Below are 22,037 nucleotides of genomic sequence, written 5' to 3'. Positions count from 1 at the left end.
TGTGTTATGAAATGTCAAAACAGAGCTGGGGACCCTTGGAGGCCACACAGCCCTGCCCTACTCTCCCAAGGTGGGAGAAGAGTCTCTGAACCCCCAGGGACCTGCTCATGCCCACTCAGCAAAGTCAGTGCTGCAGCCAGGACCTTGGCTTCTTGGGCCTGCTCTTCCCTCTGGCTCCATAGGAAGGGATGGTATGAAGCTCCTCTCCCAACACACGCTCCTGAGTATAGCTGGAGGATCAGAAATCTTTATTATGTCAGTTAAAAAGTCCCATGCTATCCCACCCTTCAATTCTGTGCAGCAGCTGTCTCCCCTGCATGCCCTAAGGCTGGGGGGTGGGGTGGGAGTAGGGAGGGTAAGGCCCAGCTAGCCTTCTCCTACCTCTGCTCCAGCCCCCAGCCCACTATAGTTACGTCAGCAAAGCCTGACGCAGCATCTGCTTCTTCTGGGGTGTGAGGCGGGTGGGGAACTGGATGTCAAAGAAGATGAAGAGGTCCCCCTTCTTGGTGGGGTCTTCAGGCAAAGGCATCCCCTCATCTGGCACCTTCTTGAAGTACTTGGGGCTGAGACAGGAAAAAATGAAAGAAGGGGGTTTAGAGGGCGCCACAGAGCAGAACCTCAACAGGTCCCAGGCCACCTCTGCGCACATAATGGGGCAATCACTACAGCTTCCACCATGGGAAGGCTCTTATCAGCCAGAAACAGGTGGGAAAGGAGAAGAGAGCTGGCTTCTCCCAGGTGGCTTGTTCCCCAAACCCATTTACACTCAATCTCTGCTGGGGGATCCCCAGAATCTTGGTTAACATACAGGAAACAGGGTAGGGAAGGAATGACAGCTGGGCGACCCTGGGCTGCTGAGCAAAGCTTCCCAGGCAGAGGCACTTTTATGGAAAAGGACTTAGGGGATGCAACTCAAACTCTAGTGAGAGGTTTTGGAGAATGGCGGATTGTCCAACACTAGGGACCTCTAGCCTCTACAGTGGCTTTGTGCAAATTAGAAAAAGGCACTGCTTTTGCCAGGTGAATGCAGCCCACAATTTGGGCAGAGTGTGGGCTGGATTTCAGCCCTCTTTCACCTCCTTAGCCGGGTGCCCGGAGGCTGGGCACAGTCTGCCTGCCTGTACCAGGCAGGCCTGCCTGATACAACCTCCCAAGGCCCGGGCCAGCCCGCCCTTGCCTACTGGGGCCCTAGCAGATTGACTCACTGGACAATGTCATTGATGGGGATATTGAGCAGACGGTCATCCAGGGTCTTCACCTCCACGGTGCAGCAGGTGAGGGCCTGGGAGAAGGTTAGGGCCAAAGGTGGGGGTGGAGGGGGTCAACATGGCCATTCTATTTAGAAGGCTTTGTGAGCTGATTCAGTGCCAGGCCATGAGCTGGGCACCAGGGAGGCAAAAGGACTAATAGGTGAGCGACCCTCAAGGAGCCAACAGTTTGGTAGCTAAGATTGCTGTTGAAGAAGTGTTATGATCGAGGGAAGTAAGGGGGTCTGTGGGAGCTGAGAAGAGGCCCCCAAAAAAGAGTCAGAGGTGGGGGGGGCAGGCAGGGTGCACAGTGGGAGTCACAGTTAACGAGGGCCTTCAAGGGTAAGGAGGACTTTGCCAGTTAGTCAAGGTGGATAGACAGCATCCCAGGCAGCGGGCCAGCATAAGCAACTGAAGGAAGGTGTGAGAATGCATTAAACATGCAGGGAGTGCTAAGTGGCATGGTTGGGGCTGGAGTGCTGGGAACTGGAGGGTGTGCGGAGCAGTGGGAGATGAAATCAGCAGGGGTCACATTGTGGAGGGCCTGGAATGCCAGGCAAAGTAGTTTCAACTGTTGGGAGCATGGTATGGTTAGAGTGAATATGGAAAGATCCCTGTGGAGAAGAGCCTGGAGGTGAGAAGGGAGGCAAGAGGGCCATTGAGGAGGCTGCTGCAGAGATCCGGGAGAGAGATGAGGAGAGGTGAACTCAGACTGTGGGGGTGACCAGAAGTGGAAGGAAGGGAGGGATATTGGGGAGGTGGAATTAGGACTTGATGACTGGCCGCAGAGGGCAGGGGAGGAGAGGTACCAGCTCTTGCATGGGTGGTGAGGGAGTGGAGAGGCCCGTCACTCTCAGGACTGAAGATTCTTTGGCACACTCAGCACATTCTGACAGCCCGGGGTGAGGGGAGGGTGAGGCCAGCCTGCCTCAGGGCCTCCCCATGGGCAGATAGGGCTCACTCTGATCCCCGTCCCCTTCTTTTCCACTTTGTTTGCTCACCTTTCCCAAGGGAATGGGGTACACAAAGAAGAGGTTGTTGTTCTCTCTGCGGAAGCGAGGGTGAAGCTTCTCCTTTACGATGAAGATGATGTCTGCTGGGATGATGTTGGGGCCCTGGGCAGGGGAGGCCAAGGGGTGAAAAGGACTACTTGGCTGTGTGACCTTGGTCAAGTTCCTGCTTCTATTGGTCTCCATGTCTTCATCTGTACAATATGGAGATTGGACACGGTGTTCTGGAAGGGCCTTTCCTGCTTCCCATTAGCCCTTGCTCTGAGAAGCCTCTCTGGATGAAGACCCCCAGTATTATTTGTCCTCTACTAAGCATTCCCCAAACAGAAGCACTCAACTGGAGGAGGGAGGCTTCTGCAGGTGGGGATGGGGGGTCCTGGACTGGTGTCAGACAACTGCCAGGGACTCCATGAGTGACACTCCCCATCCAGATTTCGTTAAGTCACAAAAACTCTGCTGAGGTCTCCTTTGGGCACTGGGGACACAGGAATCAGACTGGCCCCACCCACAAGTGGCACCCATCTAGGGAAAGAGACACACAGTGAATCCACAGCATGCTCAAGACCATGATAAAAGGAAGCCCAGAGTCTGGCAAACTCAGAAGAGGCACTGACCCAAGTGGAGGGGTCAGGGAAGGCTGCCCAGAGTGGGGAACATTGGAGTTGGGTCTTAAGGAGTGTTTTTTTGGAAGTACATGCTTTATAGGTGAGAAAGGGGGCCAGAAGTATGGGCAGAAAACTTCATCTCTCTTCGCTCTGAGTACGCTATCATTCTACATGCTCTGACAATGTTATATTTTATTTAAATAAATATTTAATTTTAAAGTATTATTAATAAATGGTTTCTGAGTAGATCCTGTGGTTAGCTTTATTCACAGAAGCACTGAAGAAAATCAGGAAAAGCACTGGAGTTAGGACTAGGTTCTCCTTTCAGCTTTTGTGCTCCTCCCATGGGCAAGTCCCTTCCCTCTCTGGGCCTCAGTGTCCCACTCTGTAAAATGGGATAATCGCTGGGCTGCCCATTCACAGAGCCATTGTGAGACTCTGTCTCTTGAAAGGGACTTTGGGGATCATCTTGCCCACTGTGGTGGTTTGGAGCTGTATGTATCCCAGAAAAACATGTTCTTAAACTTAATCCATTCCTGTGGGTGTGAAACCATCCTCAGTAGCTCTGTTTGATGAGGTTGCTTCAGGTAAGGTGTGGCCCATCTCAGTCAGGATGGGTCTTAATCCTATTACTAGAGTCCTTTATAAGAGAATAAAATCCAGAAGGAGAGAAAGCCACAGAGGAAGCTGCCAAAGTTGAACAGCAACAGAACCCAGAAGAGAAGGGAGAGACCAGGAGATGCCACCATGTGCCTAGCCATGTGACAAGCTAAGGACGAAGGATCACCAGCAGCCAGCCCCAGAATGCCACAGTCTTGGGGAGAGAGCATCACTTTGACCATGCCTTGATTTGGACTTTTTTCCTAACCTCAAAACTGTGAGCCATTAAATTCCCATTGTCTAAGCCATCCCTTTGCATGGTATTGGCTTGAGCAGCCTGGGAAACTAAAACACCCACTCTGCAGACTCGTCTCCCTACCAGACCAGGGCTCACACGGAGCGGGAGAAGCACCATTCCCTTTCCCCTCAGTCTTCCCACCACCTAAGCTCAGATGACCGACCCTACGGCAAGGGGCTGGGGACGCTGACCTTCCTCCCCCTCACCTGGTCCCCTTCCTTCTCGAAGGTGATGCGGGTGCCCTGCCTCCAGCCAGGCTTCACGTCGATCGTCAGGATCTTGTCCTTGATGGTAGAGGAGTACCCGTCCTCATTCAGCACCTGCAGGGACAGGGTGGGGTGGGGTGGCAGGTGGGGGATTGGTCAAGATTCCCATGAGCACAGGCACCCAGTTGGCCTTTGCACACATGAAAGATGCCCTGTGGGATCTGTGCTCTGGCTTCCTAGCAATGAGGAGAACCTGCCCTGAGCCTCCCCCACTCTCACCCTGTTGCCATAAAACCAAGAACTTATGATTCCTAGGATGGCAGGGCATGTCATGACGCTGGGGCTGGGACCCGAGATGCCAAGCAGCCCTATGAGTTGATGAAGCCCCAGAAATTATGTGGACCTAGCCACTAACAGATGCACGGTGAAAATGTACTCAGTTCCTCTCTCCCAACCCCAGAGATCTTGGCCCTGAGCCTCTGTGCAAGTCTCTCAGCAGGTCCTCACTAAGCAGGGAGGAGGACAGGAAATCTCCTAATTCTAAAGACAGACTTTGGAGGTCAGCATATCTGAGCCTCACCTGATGCATTCCCCCATTATGTTACCCGTCCATTCACCAATCATGTGCCCAGATGTGGCAAGCATTGCCACAGCTGGCATCTCTTCTGCTGGGTAAAGGTGAGGGGTCTTGCTCTTGTGCCTGGTACAGGCCTGGGCCATGGAAAAGGGCCCAGCCAAGGACAGGACCCTGGGGCACAAGGGCCTTCCTTAACCTGTCACCTTGCCACTGTCTCCCAGCCTACCCTCTGCGCCCACGCTGCTCCCCCTTACCATAAGGCATATACCCTAATGAAATCCTGGGGATATGGTCTACCTTCCCCGGAGGGAAGAGATTCCTCTCATTAAGCGCCCTCCCACTTCCCACTGGGATGGGGCTGAACCGAGAGAGGGGAAGAGGGATCCCACCCCAATAAGGACAGGATCCAGCACTAGGAAAGAATTGGGCTAATACCCTCAATTGTCTCTTACAAATTTCAGGTTCTAGAATTCTAAGATTCTAGGTCTCTGAATTGAAGGTTCCATGATTCCCTCATAGATCATGCCTGACTGCTCCAATTAGGGATTAGGGGTCAGGGAGAAGGTGACTGGTAGGGTGTGGGGGATAGATGGTGGCTCCCAGTAGGGCTAAGCCACGTACTTACCCTTCGGGAGATCTTAATTTTCTTGGTGCAGCCAAAGAACAAGTCCTCCAGGGACAGATAGAGGTCCCGTTCGATTGGGGGGTCCTGCTTCTTGACCCCACGGCCCTGGAGTCCCCCAAAGTTCAAATTTGCCTCAATTCCTTCTGCATCAAAAAATTCTGTAAGTGGTGGGAAAAGGAGAGGAATACGGGAAATTGAATCCAAAGACTCAGATTCACAGGTCACCCCTCCCACCCCCACATACACCTCTTCAGTGCCCCAAATGTGACACCAGCACCCCATTCCCACCTCTCAGACTCAGACAGTCTGGCAAGGCCAAGAAGCTGCCCTCAATTGCAGAGCCAGTGATTACTATACCTTGTCATTCCTCACTGCTTCATCCCCTCCCTTTGGACATCCCCCCACTTCCACTCTCCTCTCCCCATCCCACTTGGAGAAACACCCTTCAACACCTTGGACATCCCCCCACTTCCCCCTCTACCCCCCTCCCCTACTTGGGGAAACACTCTTCAACACCTGCGGCCTCAGGATCCACAGATGTTAGCTTTGGAGGGTGGGGGTGTGGGATGGGCAGGTTGAGGCGATGGTGAGGGACTTAACACACAGGTGCTCTCTTCCCCTACCTAGGCTCCACCCTCTCACTGGCCAGCCCAGTCCCAAACCATTAGAGAACCTGGACTTAAGTTTCTACGAAGTCAGCAGCTGTGAAGGAAGGAGGGGAAGAGTTCGTCCCTGACGAATTTGAGAGGTCACTATCATATCCCCCAAATCCTCTTTCCTCAACTTCTTTTGTCTCTGCCCAGCTCTAGACCTCTAACCCTTCTTGCTGCCCCTACCCTTCCATCCCAGAGCAAAAGAGAGCCCCCATCTCAGCTCTGCCCCTGATGTGCTGTGCTGTCCTCTGGGTTTCAGTTTCTCTGTGGGATGAGGCAATAATGCCTGATCTGCCTTCCACCATGAGGATTAGATAATAAGAGGAAGAAGAAAAAGAGCCAAGACTTGCTGAGTGCTTACTATGCATGAGGTGCTGTTTTCAGCACTTAATATATTATTTCATTTTACCCTCACAACAACCCTTTTGTGGTAGGCACTATTATTGCCAAGTTACAGGTGAGGAAACTAAAGGCCCAGAGAGGCCAAACAAAATGCTCAAGGTGCCACAGCTGGCCGTAGGGTTGGGCTCTGAGCCCAGGACAGCTTACCACAGACCGGTGCCCTTAACCATTCTGCTATATTTCCAGATGTGAAAGCCCTTTGTAAACAGTCAAGTCAGGGGCTGCTGTTATGATTAAGGTTTTCTGAACTCTGCCTCTCATGGTTAATGCAATGGAATGAACTCTACAGACTGGGAGAGTGAAATTCTGGGGAAAGTAAGGCAGTTTCACATTAGGTCCCTCTAAGCTGTGAAGGATAATTAAGCCACCTATGAATGATCCTGTCCCCCTCCTGCATTCCTGAATTCATCTGTTCACCCAGCACCTATGGTATGCCAAGTAGTAGATACGAATGGTGTGCCAGGCCACAGGATGCCCCAGCTCCTTGACCTTGCAGGGAGATGGGACACAAGAACCCCTGGGGTGGGACACCGGCAGCACAGCTCCTGGACCCTGTCTATGGCAGCCCCAGGCTGCCCTGAGCTGACCTTCCCTAATGAGCGCTGCCCCTCTAAGCTCTGGCGTGGGTCCTCTAAACTGCCTGTTTTCCATGCGCCTGTCCCTGGGAGAGGCAGGTCCACTGTATGGCAGGTTTTCTACTGCAAAGCCCTTTTTCATATACATTATCTCATTTGGTAATGACCTATGAAGCACAGATTACTATAGCCATTTAAGAGTGAGGAAACTGAGGTTTCAGAGAGGCAAAGAGATTTGCCCATGATCACACAGCTGATAAATGGCAGAGCGTGGGTTTGAAGAAGGCCCTCTGCCTCAAAGCCCTTGCTTTTTCCAGCCTTACATGGAGTTTATAAACTCAGCTTCCTCTGACAGACAGGTGAAGGCAGGCAGAAGGGGCTCTGAGGTACAGGGACAGTGGGCTGCAGTCCACTATCTTATTAACTTGGAGAAGAGGAAGAGAGAACTTTTGAAATGCAGAAATGCTGTAGTATGGGCAGGAAGAAGTGGGTGGGAGGACAGGCAGTGAAAAGCTAGATTCCTGAACTATATAACTAGGACCAGGAAAACACGTCTGGAGGTGAACTGCCTCTGCAAGGTGATTCTGAGCCTCAGGAATCAATTCTTTGTCAGTCTGTCTGGGACCTAGGATCATGCATTCATCCTTGTACCCATCCATCCACCCACTCATCCATGTACCCATCCATCTTATCCATCCGTCCACCCACCCACCCATCCTTTGTCCATCCATCCACCCATCTGCTCACTCTTGTCAGATTCTAGCCTGGGTTCTAGGCAGAGATGAATCAGGCATGGGCCCTGCCCTGGAGGAGTTCCTAGTCTGGTAGGGAGACAAGAATATTAGGTAGACCAACTCGAAGTAGCACAAGAGCTGTCTCAACAGAAAAAGGAGACAAAGGGCATCTTCCCATGTGTATATTATTAGCAAAAGACTGGGAAGAAACTTTCTTGTGTACCTTCCCTGCTATAGAATATGTATAGCTAAAAAGAAACATTCCCCATACATCCTTGCAGCTCGGCTTCTGGATGTGAATTCTGTTAATTAGGTAAACCAAGATATCTGAAAAACAGCAAGAGGGAAGGCAGGCATCTCTCTGTGGCTTTGGCTGGAACTGGAGAGCACAGTCATGGAGATGTTGGGTTTTTCTGCAGCAATGTTCTAGTGTCCACCCACTAGTTTCATGCCTATCAAGAGGCAAGTAGGCAGCAGTGGCAGCAAATTCTGTAAGCCGTGGTTGCAGCCACAAAGGTATGCTCTGGAACACTACGCTGGTCTTCCCGATTCCCCTTCTCATGGCTGTGGCAGAGATAGCAGCTCTCCTTGTGGGTCAGTTTACAGCCTTCTCATCCAGACCTTGCAATGGTTTTTTAAGCACCCAATTCCCTGTATTAAACCCTTTTCTGCTTAACATGGATAGAGTGTCTCCTTTTCTGCAACTGATCCCTGAATAATATGCATCTGTACAATGAAACCTTATAGAGTCGTTAAAAAGCCAATAAGCCAATAAAGTAGATCTATATATAATATATAAAAAATAATCTCGATATATCTTTCATGAAAAAATCCAGTATCTAATATTCTGCATGATATGGCCCCATTCCCTTAAAAAATAAAAGGCTTATATAAAAATAACTATGTGCTTATAAAGGCATAGACTATTTCTGGAGGGATACATAAAATGTTAACAGTGAGCAGTTGCTCCCAGAGAGGAAACTGGGGGCCTGAAATGTATTTCCTTTTCAATAAATTGTTACAAGGTTTTATTATAAACTACATGTATATTTCTTAAAGTAAACAAACTTTTTTTTTTAAAAAAAAGCATCTTTTAGAGCTGTGTCCTTCCCCAGTAAGACAAAGGCGTGGTAGACCTTCTTACCACTGAAGGGGTTGTCTCCCCCGAAGAACTCATGGAAAACTTTGTCAGGGTTGCCATGGAAGATGTAACCAGTTGTCCATGGGGTCTGGGATCCAAACTCCAGAGGAATCCCGCCCTTCAGGCCCTCCTCTCCAAACTTGTCATAGATGCTTCTCTTCACAGCTGTAGATAGGTGATACCTTGAGGAGAGGTCCAGCCTTGGGGGCTAAGATAGATAAAGGGGCTGAAAAGTGCAAGGATATGGGGAAGGGACAAAACCAGCCTTATTTCCAAAGTGCCTGCTGACTGGCACTCTCTGGAATGAGACCCTAGGAGTTAGGGGTTAATTTCATTCTGGGTAGACCCATGTTTGGCTCCCAAAGCCCAAAAGAGAGACAGGAAAGACAGTCTAGCTGGGGTGGGATGGGAATTGGAAGGAGAACAAAGACCGAGGCTTAGGCTATAGTCTTGGGATTTCCCTGAATTCAGTCATCAAAGCTACTGTCTTATCGAAGGCAAACAGAATCCTAGATGCTTGTTATCTCAGAATCAAAGAATTCTAGAATCTCCTGATTCTAGAGCTTTGAAATCCAAGACTCTAATTAGGGACTCTGAAGTCTTGAAACCTGGAAAAACCTTGGCCATCTCACCACTCTTCTGCCCAGTATCCAGGATTACAGTCTCCAGGACAAGCCCAAAGGGAAACCTGTGGGGCAGAGCCCTGGGTTGGATGGGGGAATCACTTTATCCTCACTCTTCCGGTTTCCCTGGGAGAGAGATTTCCTAATTACCGCCTCCCTCTGCCCTTTTATTCATCCTGTCCTTGGGGAGATGGAGACTTGGCTGCTTGGTAACTATGGGAAGAGTAACTGGCCATGCTGGCCTCAGCCTTGGCCTCCTTCTCCTTGGCAGCAGGCATCTCCCTCTGCTCCTCCAGGGAAGGCTCCCTCCCTGAGGGCTGGGTAGGGTGGGGTGTCTGTAGGGGGAGACCTTCCCCAGGTCCTGCACTGCCAGGACCGGGTGAGCAAATCAGCCTGATCTGGGGCTCCTGTCAGCAAGCCTCCCTGCTCTATGCCACCACATCTTCCACCTGGGCTGCATCTACTGATAAAGGCAATTCCTTATTTCTGTTTCGCATATGGGCAGGGAAGCGAAATGCTTAATCTTTATTGGGCCCCCTCAGAAAACCCAACAGAAACTTAGGGAATAATCTTAATGGAGAGGTGGATGGCCGAGGGGACCTCCTGCAGTGACTCTTCCATACTCAACCCCACGGTCACTCACGGTCACTCAGCACATCGTAGGCTTCTGCTATTTGCTTGAAGATCTCTGCTGAAGCTGGGTCACTTGATTTCAAAGGGTGGTTCCTCAGGGCAAGTTTCCGGTACCTCGAGAAGGGAGGGATCATACAAGTCATAAGAGCAGACCTGTTCCTGAGGCCAGACCATGGTTCAGATCTGGCTCTGCTGTCCACTGTCATCTGAGCTTTGATGTTCCCAGTTGTAAATTCCTGACCTCACGGGCTGTGGCGGCCATGGAGGGAGCACTGCTCGGATCTTGAAGAGAACCTGGTGTGGGAGCTTAGGTGACCCACAGTCCTACCTGCTGCCTCTCTGGGCATTTGTGCCAACACTACACAACCCCTTGAGCTGCTCCCAGTCAATGACCAAGCATGGCAGGGATAGTAGGGCTGGTCCATTCCTGCAGGACAAGGGAGTCTTCCAACAGAAAGCCTCTGCTTGAGGACTTCCCATCAGCCTGGCTGAGAATCAGGCTGCAGCTCTCCCTACCCAACCTTTCTCTCCCCATCACCTTTCACAGGGCTCAGATCCCACAGTGGAGTCCAACAGCTCTCCCAGTATTTTCCTGCTACCTCCCCCTTTACCCTTCACGGGTGTTTCTTGCACATCTAATCCCATCTTAGTCACATCTGCTTCTCAGAGGACCTAAACTGATACACAGCTTCTTGGGAGGATTATGTAAAATAGGAAGTGTAAAGGGCCTGGTCCGAGGCTTTCAGCAAACATTACGTCCATCACCTTGTCTCCCTCCACTGCGCTCACTCTATTTTCCACTTCTGTATGTGCCTAACCCACCACTCTGTGATGCAGCACCTGCAGCATCTGAGAATCTGTATCTGTATCCTCAGTGTCCTAGGAGGAGCAAGAAAGCATGAAAAGGGTCATTTGTGGAGAGTTTTAATAAAGGGACTGTTCACCAAGTGTAAAGAGGGTGGAGGGAAGGCACAGAGGACAGTGCAGTACCTGAGCCTAGGAACCCTGCGCCCCCCCTACCACCCTTGAGACTATAGGAGTGAGGGGAGGGAGTGGTTACAAAACCTGGCAGGAGAGACTGTATGGACAGGACCCTTGGTTAAGGGACACGGCCAACCCAAAGGGACCCAATAACAAGAGAGCTGGGGAATAAATACCCCAGCCTTACTTTCCTCCTTCCAATCTCCTGCCGTGGCTCCCCTAGCAGGAGGCATCAGGAAGCCAGAGGGCAAGGAAGTCGGTTGATGCAGCTCCCATGGGTCACGGAGCAGGGTGGGGAAGGGTGAGGAGTGGATCTGGAGGGGCAAACAGCAGACATCTAGCTCAGCCTCATAAGTCACTAAGTCTAAATTTGACCCACAGACTATAATAAAGTCAGAGTGAGGCTCCTCTTTCTCTGCTCACAACAACCATGTTGATGTCCCCCAGAGTTCTGTCCCTTCTCTTCTCACTCCACACACTCTCCATGGGCAAGCTCATCGACCACATGGCTTTGACCACCCCCTACTCACTAATGACTCCCAAATCTCTATCTCAAACCAGACCACTTCCTGAGCTCCAGACTTCTGTCTCCAACTGTCTCCATGATTTCTCCTTTCCAATGTTCCACAGGCACCACAAACTCAACACGCCCAAACAAGAACACATTTACATTCTCTATTCTGTTTTTCCCATTGGTCCAGGCACTGCAGCCAGAAATCTGAGTATTATCTCTGACTCTAGTTCTCTTTTGTCCCCATCACCCCTGACCCATCAGTCACTAAGTCATGTCAGTCCCTCCACCTAAATGACTTTAGACTGTTCCTGCCTCTTCATCCCTGCAATGACTGCAGAAGCACGTCTTCCTGCTGCCAGCATTCCCCCTCTCCAAACCATTCTGTGTGCTGCCACCAGTTTGATTTTTTTCTCTCCCTTTCTCTCCTTTTTTTTTTTTTTGGTTTCATCTGATGTTATTATTTTTAATGCATTTTTATTGAGATATATTCACACACCATATAATCCATCCAAAGTATACAATCAATGGCTCACAGTATCATCATGTAGTTGTGCATCCATTGCCACAATTGATTTTAGAACATTTTCATTACTCCAAAATAAAGAAAAAAATAAAAATGAACACCCAAACCATCCCATACCTCTTATCCTCCCCTATTATTAATATATTTATGTCACTATTTTATTACTCATCTGTCCATACACTGGGTAAAGGGAGTGTTAGTCACCAGATTTTCACTATCACAAGGTTGTACAATAAAAGCTACACAGTTATACATTTATCATCAAGAATCAAGCCTTTTTCTCCCTCTCTTTTTAATTTGGTGCTTCTAAAATGCTCTCTGATAAAGTCACTCTCTGATCTAAATCCTTCACTGGATCCCCCAATGTCTTCGCATAAAATCTAAATGTCTCACTCTAAGATTCAAACCCCTTCCCTCCCAGCCTTCTCGTTCACCGTTCTCCCTCCATCACCTCTCCTGCCCATTCTAAATCCCTTGCCACTCTCCAAACTTTCTGAACCTGTAACAACCACCCTCTCATTCTCTCCCATCTCCTCCTGGGAAATTTTCATGCATCCTTCAACATTTAGTTCAGGTGCCACTTCCTCCAGCAACTTTCCCTGATTGCCAGCCTCCATTCTAGGTTAGATTCCCTTTCCCAAATCCCTAGTGTCCTTGATCCTGGCATTTAGCATGCTGTGTTCCAATTGTCTGTTGATTGTTCTGTCTCTCCCAGTAGATAGTGAGTTCCTTGAGTTGCTTTGTCCAGCTCTCTGTGTTCCCCAGACCTAGCACAGAGCAGTGGTGAATAAATTAATGAAGTGAACTTAACTGTCCTGAAAGCAGCCCATCTCACTGTGGGACTGCTCTGACTTTTAGGCATTGCTTCCTCTTACTGAGCTGAGTCTGCTTTCTTTTTACTCTCCCTCTATTCACAAAGGTCCTGGCTCTGCTCTTGGGCCCCTTACAGAGAAAAACTGCTCTGTCTACCTTCAGAGACTCGAAGACAATTGCCCACCACCTCCTTGAGACTTCTAAACAAGGTTTTCTCAATTGCAAAGGTCACAGTCAGTTATGAGGAGAATTGCAAGTAAATTCTGCCAATGAGTAAAAGTAACAAGGTTTGGGAAGAGTTTAGTTTTTCATATAAACTTAAGTGGCTTCAAGATTATTGCTGCAGTAACATCACTCTCATTTATCTGCTGGCCCAAGTGGGTGAAAAGGGGGTGGAGTCACAGCTGGGGTGCTACCACCTAGAGTGAAGGAGTGATGCTGACAAGGTTAATAGCCATCATGATTATGAATCTTCGTGGTGTTTTATGTCATTATATAAGTTTAGTTGTTTGTTTGTTTGTTTGTTTTTCCCATCTCTAGGTACTTCTATGAGAGACATGTCAAACCCTCAAGAGTTGTTGCAGGGGAAAAGGTTTAAGGACTGTTATTTGAAGTTATTTGCAGTTCTTTTGTTTGCTCTTTACATGATATGGTTTCAGATGCAAACGATTGCTGGGCATTTTCACATATATTATCTGACTCTTCTTTCAGTACCACAACAACCCTTGTGTTTTGTTTTGTTTTTTTTTGAAAAGATTGGAAAACCGAGGCTCGGAGAGGTCTAGTAATTTACCCATGTCACACAGCTAGCAGGTAGTAGAACCTGGACTCATACCTCAGTCTGTCCAATGCTTAAGCAGTGCTCATCTTTTTGCACAAAGCTGTCCTCCCTCCAGGTGACCTCCTCATAGATGGACACCACTGGCCAATGGAGATGCCCTGAACAGTGGGTGACATTACACACTGTCCTGAATTTCCCAATGTCCGAATTTCCAGCCTGGGCCCTGGCCCTGCCCAAAGCCAGGATATAGGTGTGCAAGAAGCAAGAGAAGGAACAAGATTTGCCTTGTCTGCCTTGAGCTGTATAGGAAAGTTCTGTAGGGAAGAGATATAGGCGGGGCCTGCCCTGGCAAACTCCTAAGGCCCGGCCCCCACCCCGACTTACGCCGTTTTGATCTGGGCATCCTCTGAATTGCGGGTGATCTGGAGCACGGAGTAATAATCCTGGCCCATGGCTGGCTGGCAGTAAGTGGATGGTCCTCAGACTCCCTCAGGGCTGTTAGTCTGCGTTCCTTGGTTGCTCCTGACAACCACACAGGGGCACTCTGGGAGTTGTAGTCCTTCCTTCCTAGGCAAACCGCCTTCTCAGCTCTAATGGAGGAGCACATGAAAGGACTGGGAGAACTGGGGCTGATTCTGTGGACCTGATAAAGATCACCCAAATCAGAAACCAGGGAGTCACAAAGCCCTGTTTTGTTTTGTTTTTGTTTTTAAGGAGAGTAGTAATTAGCTTCAATTAATTTTTCAGAACAAATGCATTTGTCTGATTTAAGTTTTTTTTTTGAATAGTTTTAAATTTACAGAAAAAGTTGTGAAGATAGTGCAGTGAATTCTCATATACCCCATACCCAGTTCCCCTTATTATTAACACCTTAAATTACTATAGTACATTTGTCACAATTAATGAACCAATATTGATACATTATTATTAACTAAAGTTCATGCTTTATTCAGATTTCCTTCATTTTTACCTGTGAGAATTAGATTAAGTTTAGCTTTCACACAGGGTGGGAGCAGCTCAGGGGAATGGCAGAGGGTCAAGAAGCCAAGCTATAATCGGTGGCCAGTCCTCCTATTTATCTGCCCACTGTCCTTGCAAGGTGGAGACTGGGGGTAGGTGGAGGGTTGGGTAGAGGTTCCTAAAATGGCTTCATAATTGTTACCAAACTAGCTCAAACTGGCTCTGCAGTTAAAGAACAAAGGAAAGAGGGGTGGAGACTTGTTTCAAATGTTTCAAGTTTGCACAGGAAACTTTTTTTCAAATGTTTCCAATTTGGTAGGGCTGCATGTTTCAAAGTTGTGTGGGCTAGTTATGCTTGTTGAATGGAATGTAACCTCTAAAGTATCCAGCCACTGGAGAAACAGGGAAGGGATGCGAGTTAGGCACAGGGAATAAATACTGCTGGGTCTATTGTTCGGTGCGCCAACCCCCACATTTTGGTCAGGCGCCCGTTCTTGCAAGATCGTGAATAAATTCTTTTCTTCTCTACAATCGGGTGAGCATTTATTCCTTTTTAGGAATAGTGCTTGTTTCTCACATACCTAACATGCTTTTTCTGTCCCAGGATCCCATCCAGGACACCACAGTGCATTGAGCCGTCATGCCTCTTTAGGCTCTCCTTGGCTGTGACAGTTTCTCAGACTTCCCCTTGTTTTTGATAACCTTGACAGTTTGAGGAGTGCTGGTCAGGGATTTTGTAGAATGTCCCTTAATTAGGATTTGTTTGATGTTTTTCTCATGATTACATCATGGGGAAGAAGACCAAAGAGATAAAGTGCCACTATGATCACATCTTATCAACAGCACACACCATCAACTTACCACTGTTGATGTTGACCTTGATCACCTGGCTTTTGTCAGATTCCTCCACTGTGAAGTTACTTTCTTTTTCCTCTTTTCCATATTATATTCTAGAAGGTAGCTGCTATTCACTGCTCACATGTAGGGAGTTGTGTTCCAGCTCAGTCTATTCTACCTTCTAGATACCTCGCAAGTCCCTCCTCTGCTCTTCCACCCCACAGACGTGGCCTTGCCTGGCTTCATCTCTCAGCAAGGCCATTTCACCTTCCTCACAGTCCTGCCTGCACTGTCTCCACCTTGCCAGACTGTATTCTGCATTGCCCAGAGGGAAGTCCAAACTCCTTTCCCTGGCACACTGCCTTGTGGGATCTGGTCCTTCCCTTTCCACTCATCTCTCACCACCACCCTACATGCATCCATTGCTAGGCGGGATGAACTTCAGCTCTCACAACTGCCCAAACTAACCATTCTCTCTGTCTCACAGTCACATATGCTGCCATGTCTGCTCAGAATCCTCCCCACTAAAACCACCCACTGACCATGGTTTCAACCCAGCTAACTTCTGCTTATTCTTTTCTTCTGAAGTGGTTTTTATGCGCAAAAGAGCAGCATTAGAACATTCCTTGTTGAAACCCTCTGGGTGCTCCTTCCTAACTGTATTCCTCTTCTACCCTTTAAAGGTAACCACCTAGCAGAGAGATTCCAAAAGGAGCCGAGAGGTCACTCTGGTGGGCACTCTTACGCACACTTTAGATAACCCTTTTTAGGTTCTAAAGAATTGGGGTAGCTGGTAGTGGATATCTGAAACTATCAAACTACAACCCAGAACCCATGAATCTCGAAGACAGTTGTATAAAAATGTAGCTTATGAGGGGTGACAATGGGATTGGGAAAGCCATAAGGACCACACTCCACTTTGTCTAGTTTATGGATGAATGAGTAGAAAAATAGGGGAAGGAAACAAACAGACAAAGGTACCCAGTGTTCTTTTTTTACTTCAATTGCTCTTTTTCACTTTAATTATTATTCTTGTTATTTGTGTGTGTGTGCTAATGAAGGTGTCAGGGATTGATTTAGGTGATGAATGTACAACTATGTAATGGTACTGTGAACAATCGAAAGTACGATTTGTTTTTTTAAAAAAAAAAAAAAAAAAAAAGGTAACCACCATTCTGATACCTGTTTATTATTTTCTTGCTTTTCGTTACAGTTTTACCATGTATGCATGTACCCAGGAGTGTCCTGGTAAATATGTAACAATTGGTTCATCAGAAGGAATAAAAAGCCCTGTGTACCATTTGATGATGTCTTGTGAGCTGGTAAAACCATCTCTACCACACCACTACATGTATCCCTAACATTTGCAATGAACATTGCATAAATAACATCATTTATACAAATGTATGCATTTGTGTGTGTATGACTCATTTTCACAGAGGCTGCCCATTGATGGACACTTGGGCATTGCATCTCCTTTGCAAGGTAATGCCAAACAGTTATACTAATTTACACTGCCAACAGCAGTGAGTTCCTTTTATTCCATATCCTCACCAACACTCGATGTAAATTTTTAACTGTTTGCCAACATAGTGTTATGAAATGGCATCCACTGTAGATTTTATTTGCATTTCTTAGTTGAGCACCTTTTCAAGTTATTGGCTATTTGTTTTTCCTCACAGAGAAATGCCTATTCATGTCTCTTGCCCATTTTTCTATTGAACTATTCTTTTCTTTCTGATTTATTGCTCTCTGTTTTCCAAAAATAAATTCTTCTTTGGTAATATGTTACAAAAATCCCTTCTTCCATTTTGGAGCTTTTCTTTTCTTTTCTTTTTAAAATATTGCCTTTTGATAAACAGAACATTATTTAATAGAGCCAAATTTATTTATCCATCCTTTCTTTTTTGGTTGAAGTTTTGTGTCTAGTTTAAGAAATATTTCCCTACCCAAGGCCATGAAGATCTTCACATACATTTTTGTCCAAAGTCAGTACCAGATTTAAATTTTTCATACACATAGAACTGATTTTTTCGTATGTAGTGCAAAGCAGGAATCTTCCTTTTTTTTTTTTTTTTGATATCCAACTGTTTCAGAACCATTTAATAGCCCATTGTTTCCCCACCAGTCCATATTGGCTGCTGGGTCATATATCAAGTTTCCATAAATGTATGGGTTTGTGTCTGGACTATTGTTCCATTGGTCTGTCTATTCTTGGGCCGATGCCACAGTATCTTAATTACATTAGCACCTTTTTCTTCTTCAGAAGGTACTCCTAGTACTACTCTTTCATTTAGCCTTTCACTCCTCTCAAATGGAAACCTGCTGTTCTTAAGAAAAGATTTAAGATCAGTCTTACAGGGAAAGAAGAGTGCTGCATTTTAAACCTCATCTCTAACTATGAAAGGAAAAGGTTGGTCTCCTGATGGCATGCATTTCTGACAATAGTGCCTGAGATATTTAAGAACTTTCTTGGGTGCTCTGAAACCACTCTATCTTACAGAGAAGGGCCTGCCTTAATGTAGCACTGAGACAAAAGGCCTACTTCAGGTTTATCTGGAGGAGGTAAAACACTTTTGGAGTCAGGCCAAAGGATAAAGAAACAAATTAAAAACCTAAGAAATTAAAGTGCAGGTTTTGGGTGAGTTCTGTGGTCAGACAGTGACTAAATCTTGATGCTGATGTGCTCATTTACTGGTGGTGTGACCTTAAACTAGTTTACTTAATGCTTCCATGTCTTATGTTTCCTCATATAAATGGGATTAGGAATAGCAACACCACCACAAGGTTGGTGGGAAGATATTAAGTAGAATTATACAAAAACATGTATCACATAGAAGATGCTCCCTCAGCATTGAAGCAGTAGTCAGACCAAGTTCCAAATGTGTAAGCTACTAGTTTTATGATCTTAAACAATTTCTTCTCTTAGCCACAGTTGCCCATTTGTTAAATGAAGATGAGAATTTCTATATTTGCCTTATAGGAAAATACACCTGAATTATTTGCCTTATAGGAAAATACACCTGAATGTTAACAGTGATTTTATCGGTAGGGTGGAATTACAGATGACTTTTTAATCTTTCGTAATACTTTGTATTTGTGAGCTGTTTTTTTTTGGATTTTAATTTACATTTCTTTTATTACTAATGAGGTTGAGCATCTTTTCATGTTTACTGGCCATTTGATTTACTCATATATCCAGAAAATATGTTATTAAAAATTAAAGCCCAGAGGCTTGGGAGAGGACCTTGCTCAGTCTGGGACTGGTTGAGGAAAACTGAGGAGAGGAGAGAAACCCTGCGCCAGTGGCAGTCATATGTGGAGGGGCTGGGGTGAAAGGAGAGGAGTCAGCCTGTGTAGTGTTAGATCCCAGATGAAGAAACTAACATGTAGAAGGAGTTTTTAACTCAGGGGCCCCACAGCTTATCTCACAAGAAAACAGGTGCCCCATAAACTAAAGAATGAAGGCTGTTCAAAGCTGTTCAAGGCCGTCCCAGTGGCCCCTCAAAGGTGGGTAAGGCAAGGACAGATATGCCCATAAAATAAACAACCAAAAAGGCCTACTCTCCCTAGCTAGATAATGCAGCTGCTTTCCTAAAAAGAATACTGTCTCAGAACTCTACCAACCAATCAGCCCAAAACTAGAAAGACACTCACCCAACCAAAGCACAGAACATCACAGCAGATACCCTACCCAATGTGGGTTCCTTTTCTCGTTAAAGAATGCTGCTCTCAGATAGAGAGCGGGAGCCATTATCTTTTTCTTCTTTTCTGCTGGCTCCCACCTGCTTTCTGCCTCAATAAATCTTAAACTTTATACTTAAACTTTGACTCACTGCATTGTATGAATTCTTGAATGGCTCTGAACCTAACATGTAGTGGGTAGATTGATTACTCACAGAGGTATTGAACAAACAAGTGAATATATTGAGGATTATGAGAACCAAGTTTCTCACTGTTGGAGAGGAGGTACACACACACACACACACACACACACACAGAGAGAGAGAGAGAGAGAGAGAGAGAGAGAGAGAGAGGGAGAGAAAGGCTAGAAAATACACTCTGTGGAACTGGATTGGAAATGGAGATATTAGTGTGAACTCATGAGTATTAAGGTATGTAGAAGGATGGATGTAGAAATATAGATTCATGAATGTACTGTCTGCTGACAGGGACTTGAAACAAGAATACCCCATTAGTAAAGAGAATCCTAGCACCCAGATCTTGGTTCCTGAGTACCATTCTCCATTGAAAGGATCAGGACTACTTGGAAAAATGACTGATTCCAGGGTTGGGGCTGGAAATGTACAAGATGAACTTGGAACATCTTATGGTACCAGAAAATATAGAAGTGTTCAAAGAATGATGGAAATGTCAAAAGAACATTGGATCCTCTTTGTAGGGGCTCCCACTGGCCAAATCTGGGACAATTTAAACATCAAAAATAAATAATAGAATAATGGATTATTATCCATAGAATAAAATAGAAGTCCATGAATAGTCATCCTGATATATGTATGAGTTAATGAATGAATGAGCGAATAAATAAATAAATAAATAAACAAACTGGGGAGAAGGGAAATTTTTACCTTTGAGTAGAATACCAACTATAAATGTAGAAGGATGGTGGGATTAGAAAATCACCATTTAGCAATCATCATGGGAATAACTGACTCAGAACAAGAGTCATAAAGGAATGTTAAAACTTGTTGATGCAAGTTTTATGAGGAACAGGATATTTACATAAGTTCGAAGTAGCTCTCCATACTTATTAACTTTGCTGTGGAGGAAACTAGTAGAAACCATTTTAACCAAGTCATAAAAGTTAGCATTACCTGGCTATAAAACAAAAGACAAACAGTAACAAGTGATGAAGATATGGAGAACTTGGAGCCCTCATATACTTCTTATGGGTGCAAAATGGTGCAGCCTCTTCCAAAAACAGTCTGGCGAGTCCTTGATTAAACATAGTTACCATATGACCCAGCAATTCCACTCTTAGGTATAAACCCAAGAAAACTGAAAACATGTTCACACAAAAACTTTCACAAGAACGTTCACAGCCACATTACTCATAATAGTCAAAAGGCAGAAATAACCCAAATATCCATTAACTGATAAACAAAATGTTATATATATATACATACAGTGGAATTTTGTCTAGCTATAAAAGGTAATGAAGTAGTAATACATGTTACAACATGGATGAACCATGAAAACATGTTAACTGAAAGAAGCCAGACACAAAAGACCACATATTATATTCCATTTATATGAAATGTACAGAAATGGAAAATCTGTAGAGACAGAGTAGATAAGTGGTTGCCAGGGGTTGGAAAGAGGGGGGAATGGGGAATCACTGCTAATAGGTGTGGGGCTTCTTTTGGGGGTGATGAAGATGTTCTGGAATTACATAGTGGTGATGATTGCACTGCCTTATGAATACACTAAAAATTGCTGAATTGTACACTTTAAAAGGGTAATTTTATGGTGTGTGAATTCCATCTCAAAAAAGTTTACAACTCCAGTAATAGGACAAACTGACATTATGTGCCTCCCAATATGATGCACTCAGAACAGAGAATCCCTTCTGGAGTACTGCTGTGAAATGCGTAACCTGAATCTAATCATGAGGAAACATCAGACAAACCCCAACTAAGGGTCCTCCTACAAATTGGCAAATACTGGTCAAAAATGTCAAGATTATGAAAGACAAAGAAAAACTGAGGAACTGCTCCAGACAGAAGGCAAGTAAATGCAAACCTATGATCCAGGATTAGATCCTGGACCACAAAAGAAAGGCTGGTTACAAAGGACACTGTTGGAGCAACCAACAATATTTGAATGGGGTCTGCAGATTTGGTTTATAGTATAGTATCAAATTGGCTGATTTACTTGTTTTGAAAGATGTTCTGTGGTTATGAAAGAGAGTGTTCTTGGCTTTAGCAATGTACATTGAAGTGTTTAGGGGTAATAGGACATATATTTGTATCTTATTCTCAAGTGATTCAGAAAAAATATATACAGAATATATACCCTGTGTATATTTGTGTGTGTGTATAGAGAGAGAAAAAGAGGTAGAGGGAGAGGGAGAAGGGGGAAAGGGGAAGGGAGGGGGAGGGGGAGGGGGAGAGGGAGATAAAAGAAACATAAAAGTTAACAATTGGGGGGTGTGAATGGGGGTATACTAGAATCCCTTGCACTATCCTTGCAATTCCTCCGTGAATTCAAGTTATTTCAAAATAAAAAGCAAAATAGAAAAAGAATATAAAATACATCCACAAAAAGACTTGTTCAAGAAAAAAAGGAAATCTTTACCTTGCAAAGCTATTGTGAGGACTGTGAATGGAAGAAAACGAGCTCAGTAAAATGTAGCTGATGCCACTGCAAGTTTTTCAGGTCTCAGAGATAGAAATACTTCACACAAGAAGTCACAAGGGGTACCTGAAAGCCAAGAAACAAGGTCTAGCACATAGCTTCACTTGGCCTGCAATGTTGTGGGCAGGGCTGTCCTACTCTTTGCTACCCAAATGTGCTTCTTAACCCCAAAGAAAAAAACTTTGCTGCAAACTTGGGTTCCCTCCATTCACAGCAGATAGGGCTATGGGACAACTGAGAACCGGCCTTTGCTCCTTTTACACTTGATCTTAGCCAAAAGTCTGAGAAGTGATGGCCTCTGCCCCTTTTGATTGGTCTGGA

General features: G+C 45.9%; 2 protein-coding genes across 2 annotated transcripts in view; both read right to left on the bottom strand.

Annotated features, from left to right (window-relative positions):
* Positions 1-231: 231 nt before the first annotated feature.
* DNAJB13 (DnaJ heat shock protein family (Hsp40) member B13) lies at positions 232-21,775 on the bottom strand. The gene is made up of 9 exons (XM_037840600.1): positions 21,657-21,775; positions 13,926-14,131; positions 9,940-10,043; positions 8,677-8,838; positions 5,169-5,326; positions 3,967-4,080; positions 2,249-2,362; positions 1,206-1,282; positions 232-563 (listed from the first exon to the last, which is right to left on the bottom strand). Exons 2-9 carry the CDS (start codon positions 13,991-13,993, stop codon positions 410-412), a joined length of 951 nt encoding a protein of 316 aa, XP_037696528.1. The 5' UTR covers positions 13,994-14,131; positions 21,657-21,775; the 3' UTR covers positions 232-409.
* The window catches only part of PAAF1 (proteasomal ATPase associated factor 1), a 100,686-nt gene continuing 87,392 nt past the window's right edge, over positions 8,744-22,037 (bottom strand). Inside the window, exons 12-14 of the transcript XR_005217491.1 lie at positions 21,657-21,782; positions 9,940-10,043; positions 8,744-8,881 (exon numbers count right to left, since the gene is read on the bottom strand). The gene's annotated coding sequence lies outside the window, so the exon portion shown is untranslated. The remainder of the gene's footprint in view (positions 8,882-9,939; positions 10,044-21,656; positions 21,783-22,037) is intronic.

This window comes from Choloepus didactylus, chromosome 6, assembly GCF_015220235.1.
Source record: "Choloepus didactylus isolate mChoDid1 chromosome 6, mChoDid1.pri, whole genome shotgun sequence".
Taxonomy (NCBI): Eukaryota; Metazoa; Chordata; class Mammalia; order Pilosa; family Megalonychidae; genus Choloepus; species Choloepus didactylus.
The sequence above is the reverse complement of the archived record's forward strand: the minus strand, read 5'-3'. Positions and strand labels throughout refer to the sequence as shown.

Excerpts from the sequence above, each read along its gene's own strand:
- DNAJB13 (XM_037840600.1), bottom strand. The coding sequence starts at position 13,993 with ATGGGCCAGGATTATTACTCCGTGCTCCAGATCACCCGCAATTCAGAG. Across the intron at positions 2,363-3,966 it reads TCGAGAAGGAAGGGGACCAG|GGCCCCAACATCATCCCAGC; the intron begins GTGAGGGGGAGG and ends TCCCCTGCCCAG. Across the intron at positions 564-1,205 it reads CCCATCAATGACATTGTCCA|CCCCAAGTACTTCAAGAAGG; the intron begins GTGAGTCAATCT and ends TTCCTGTCTCAG.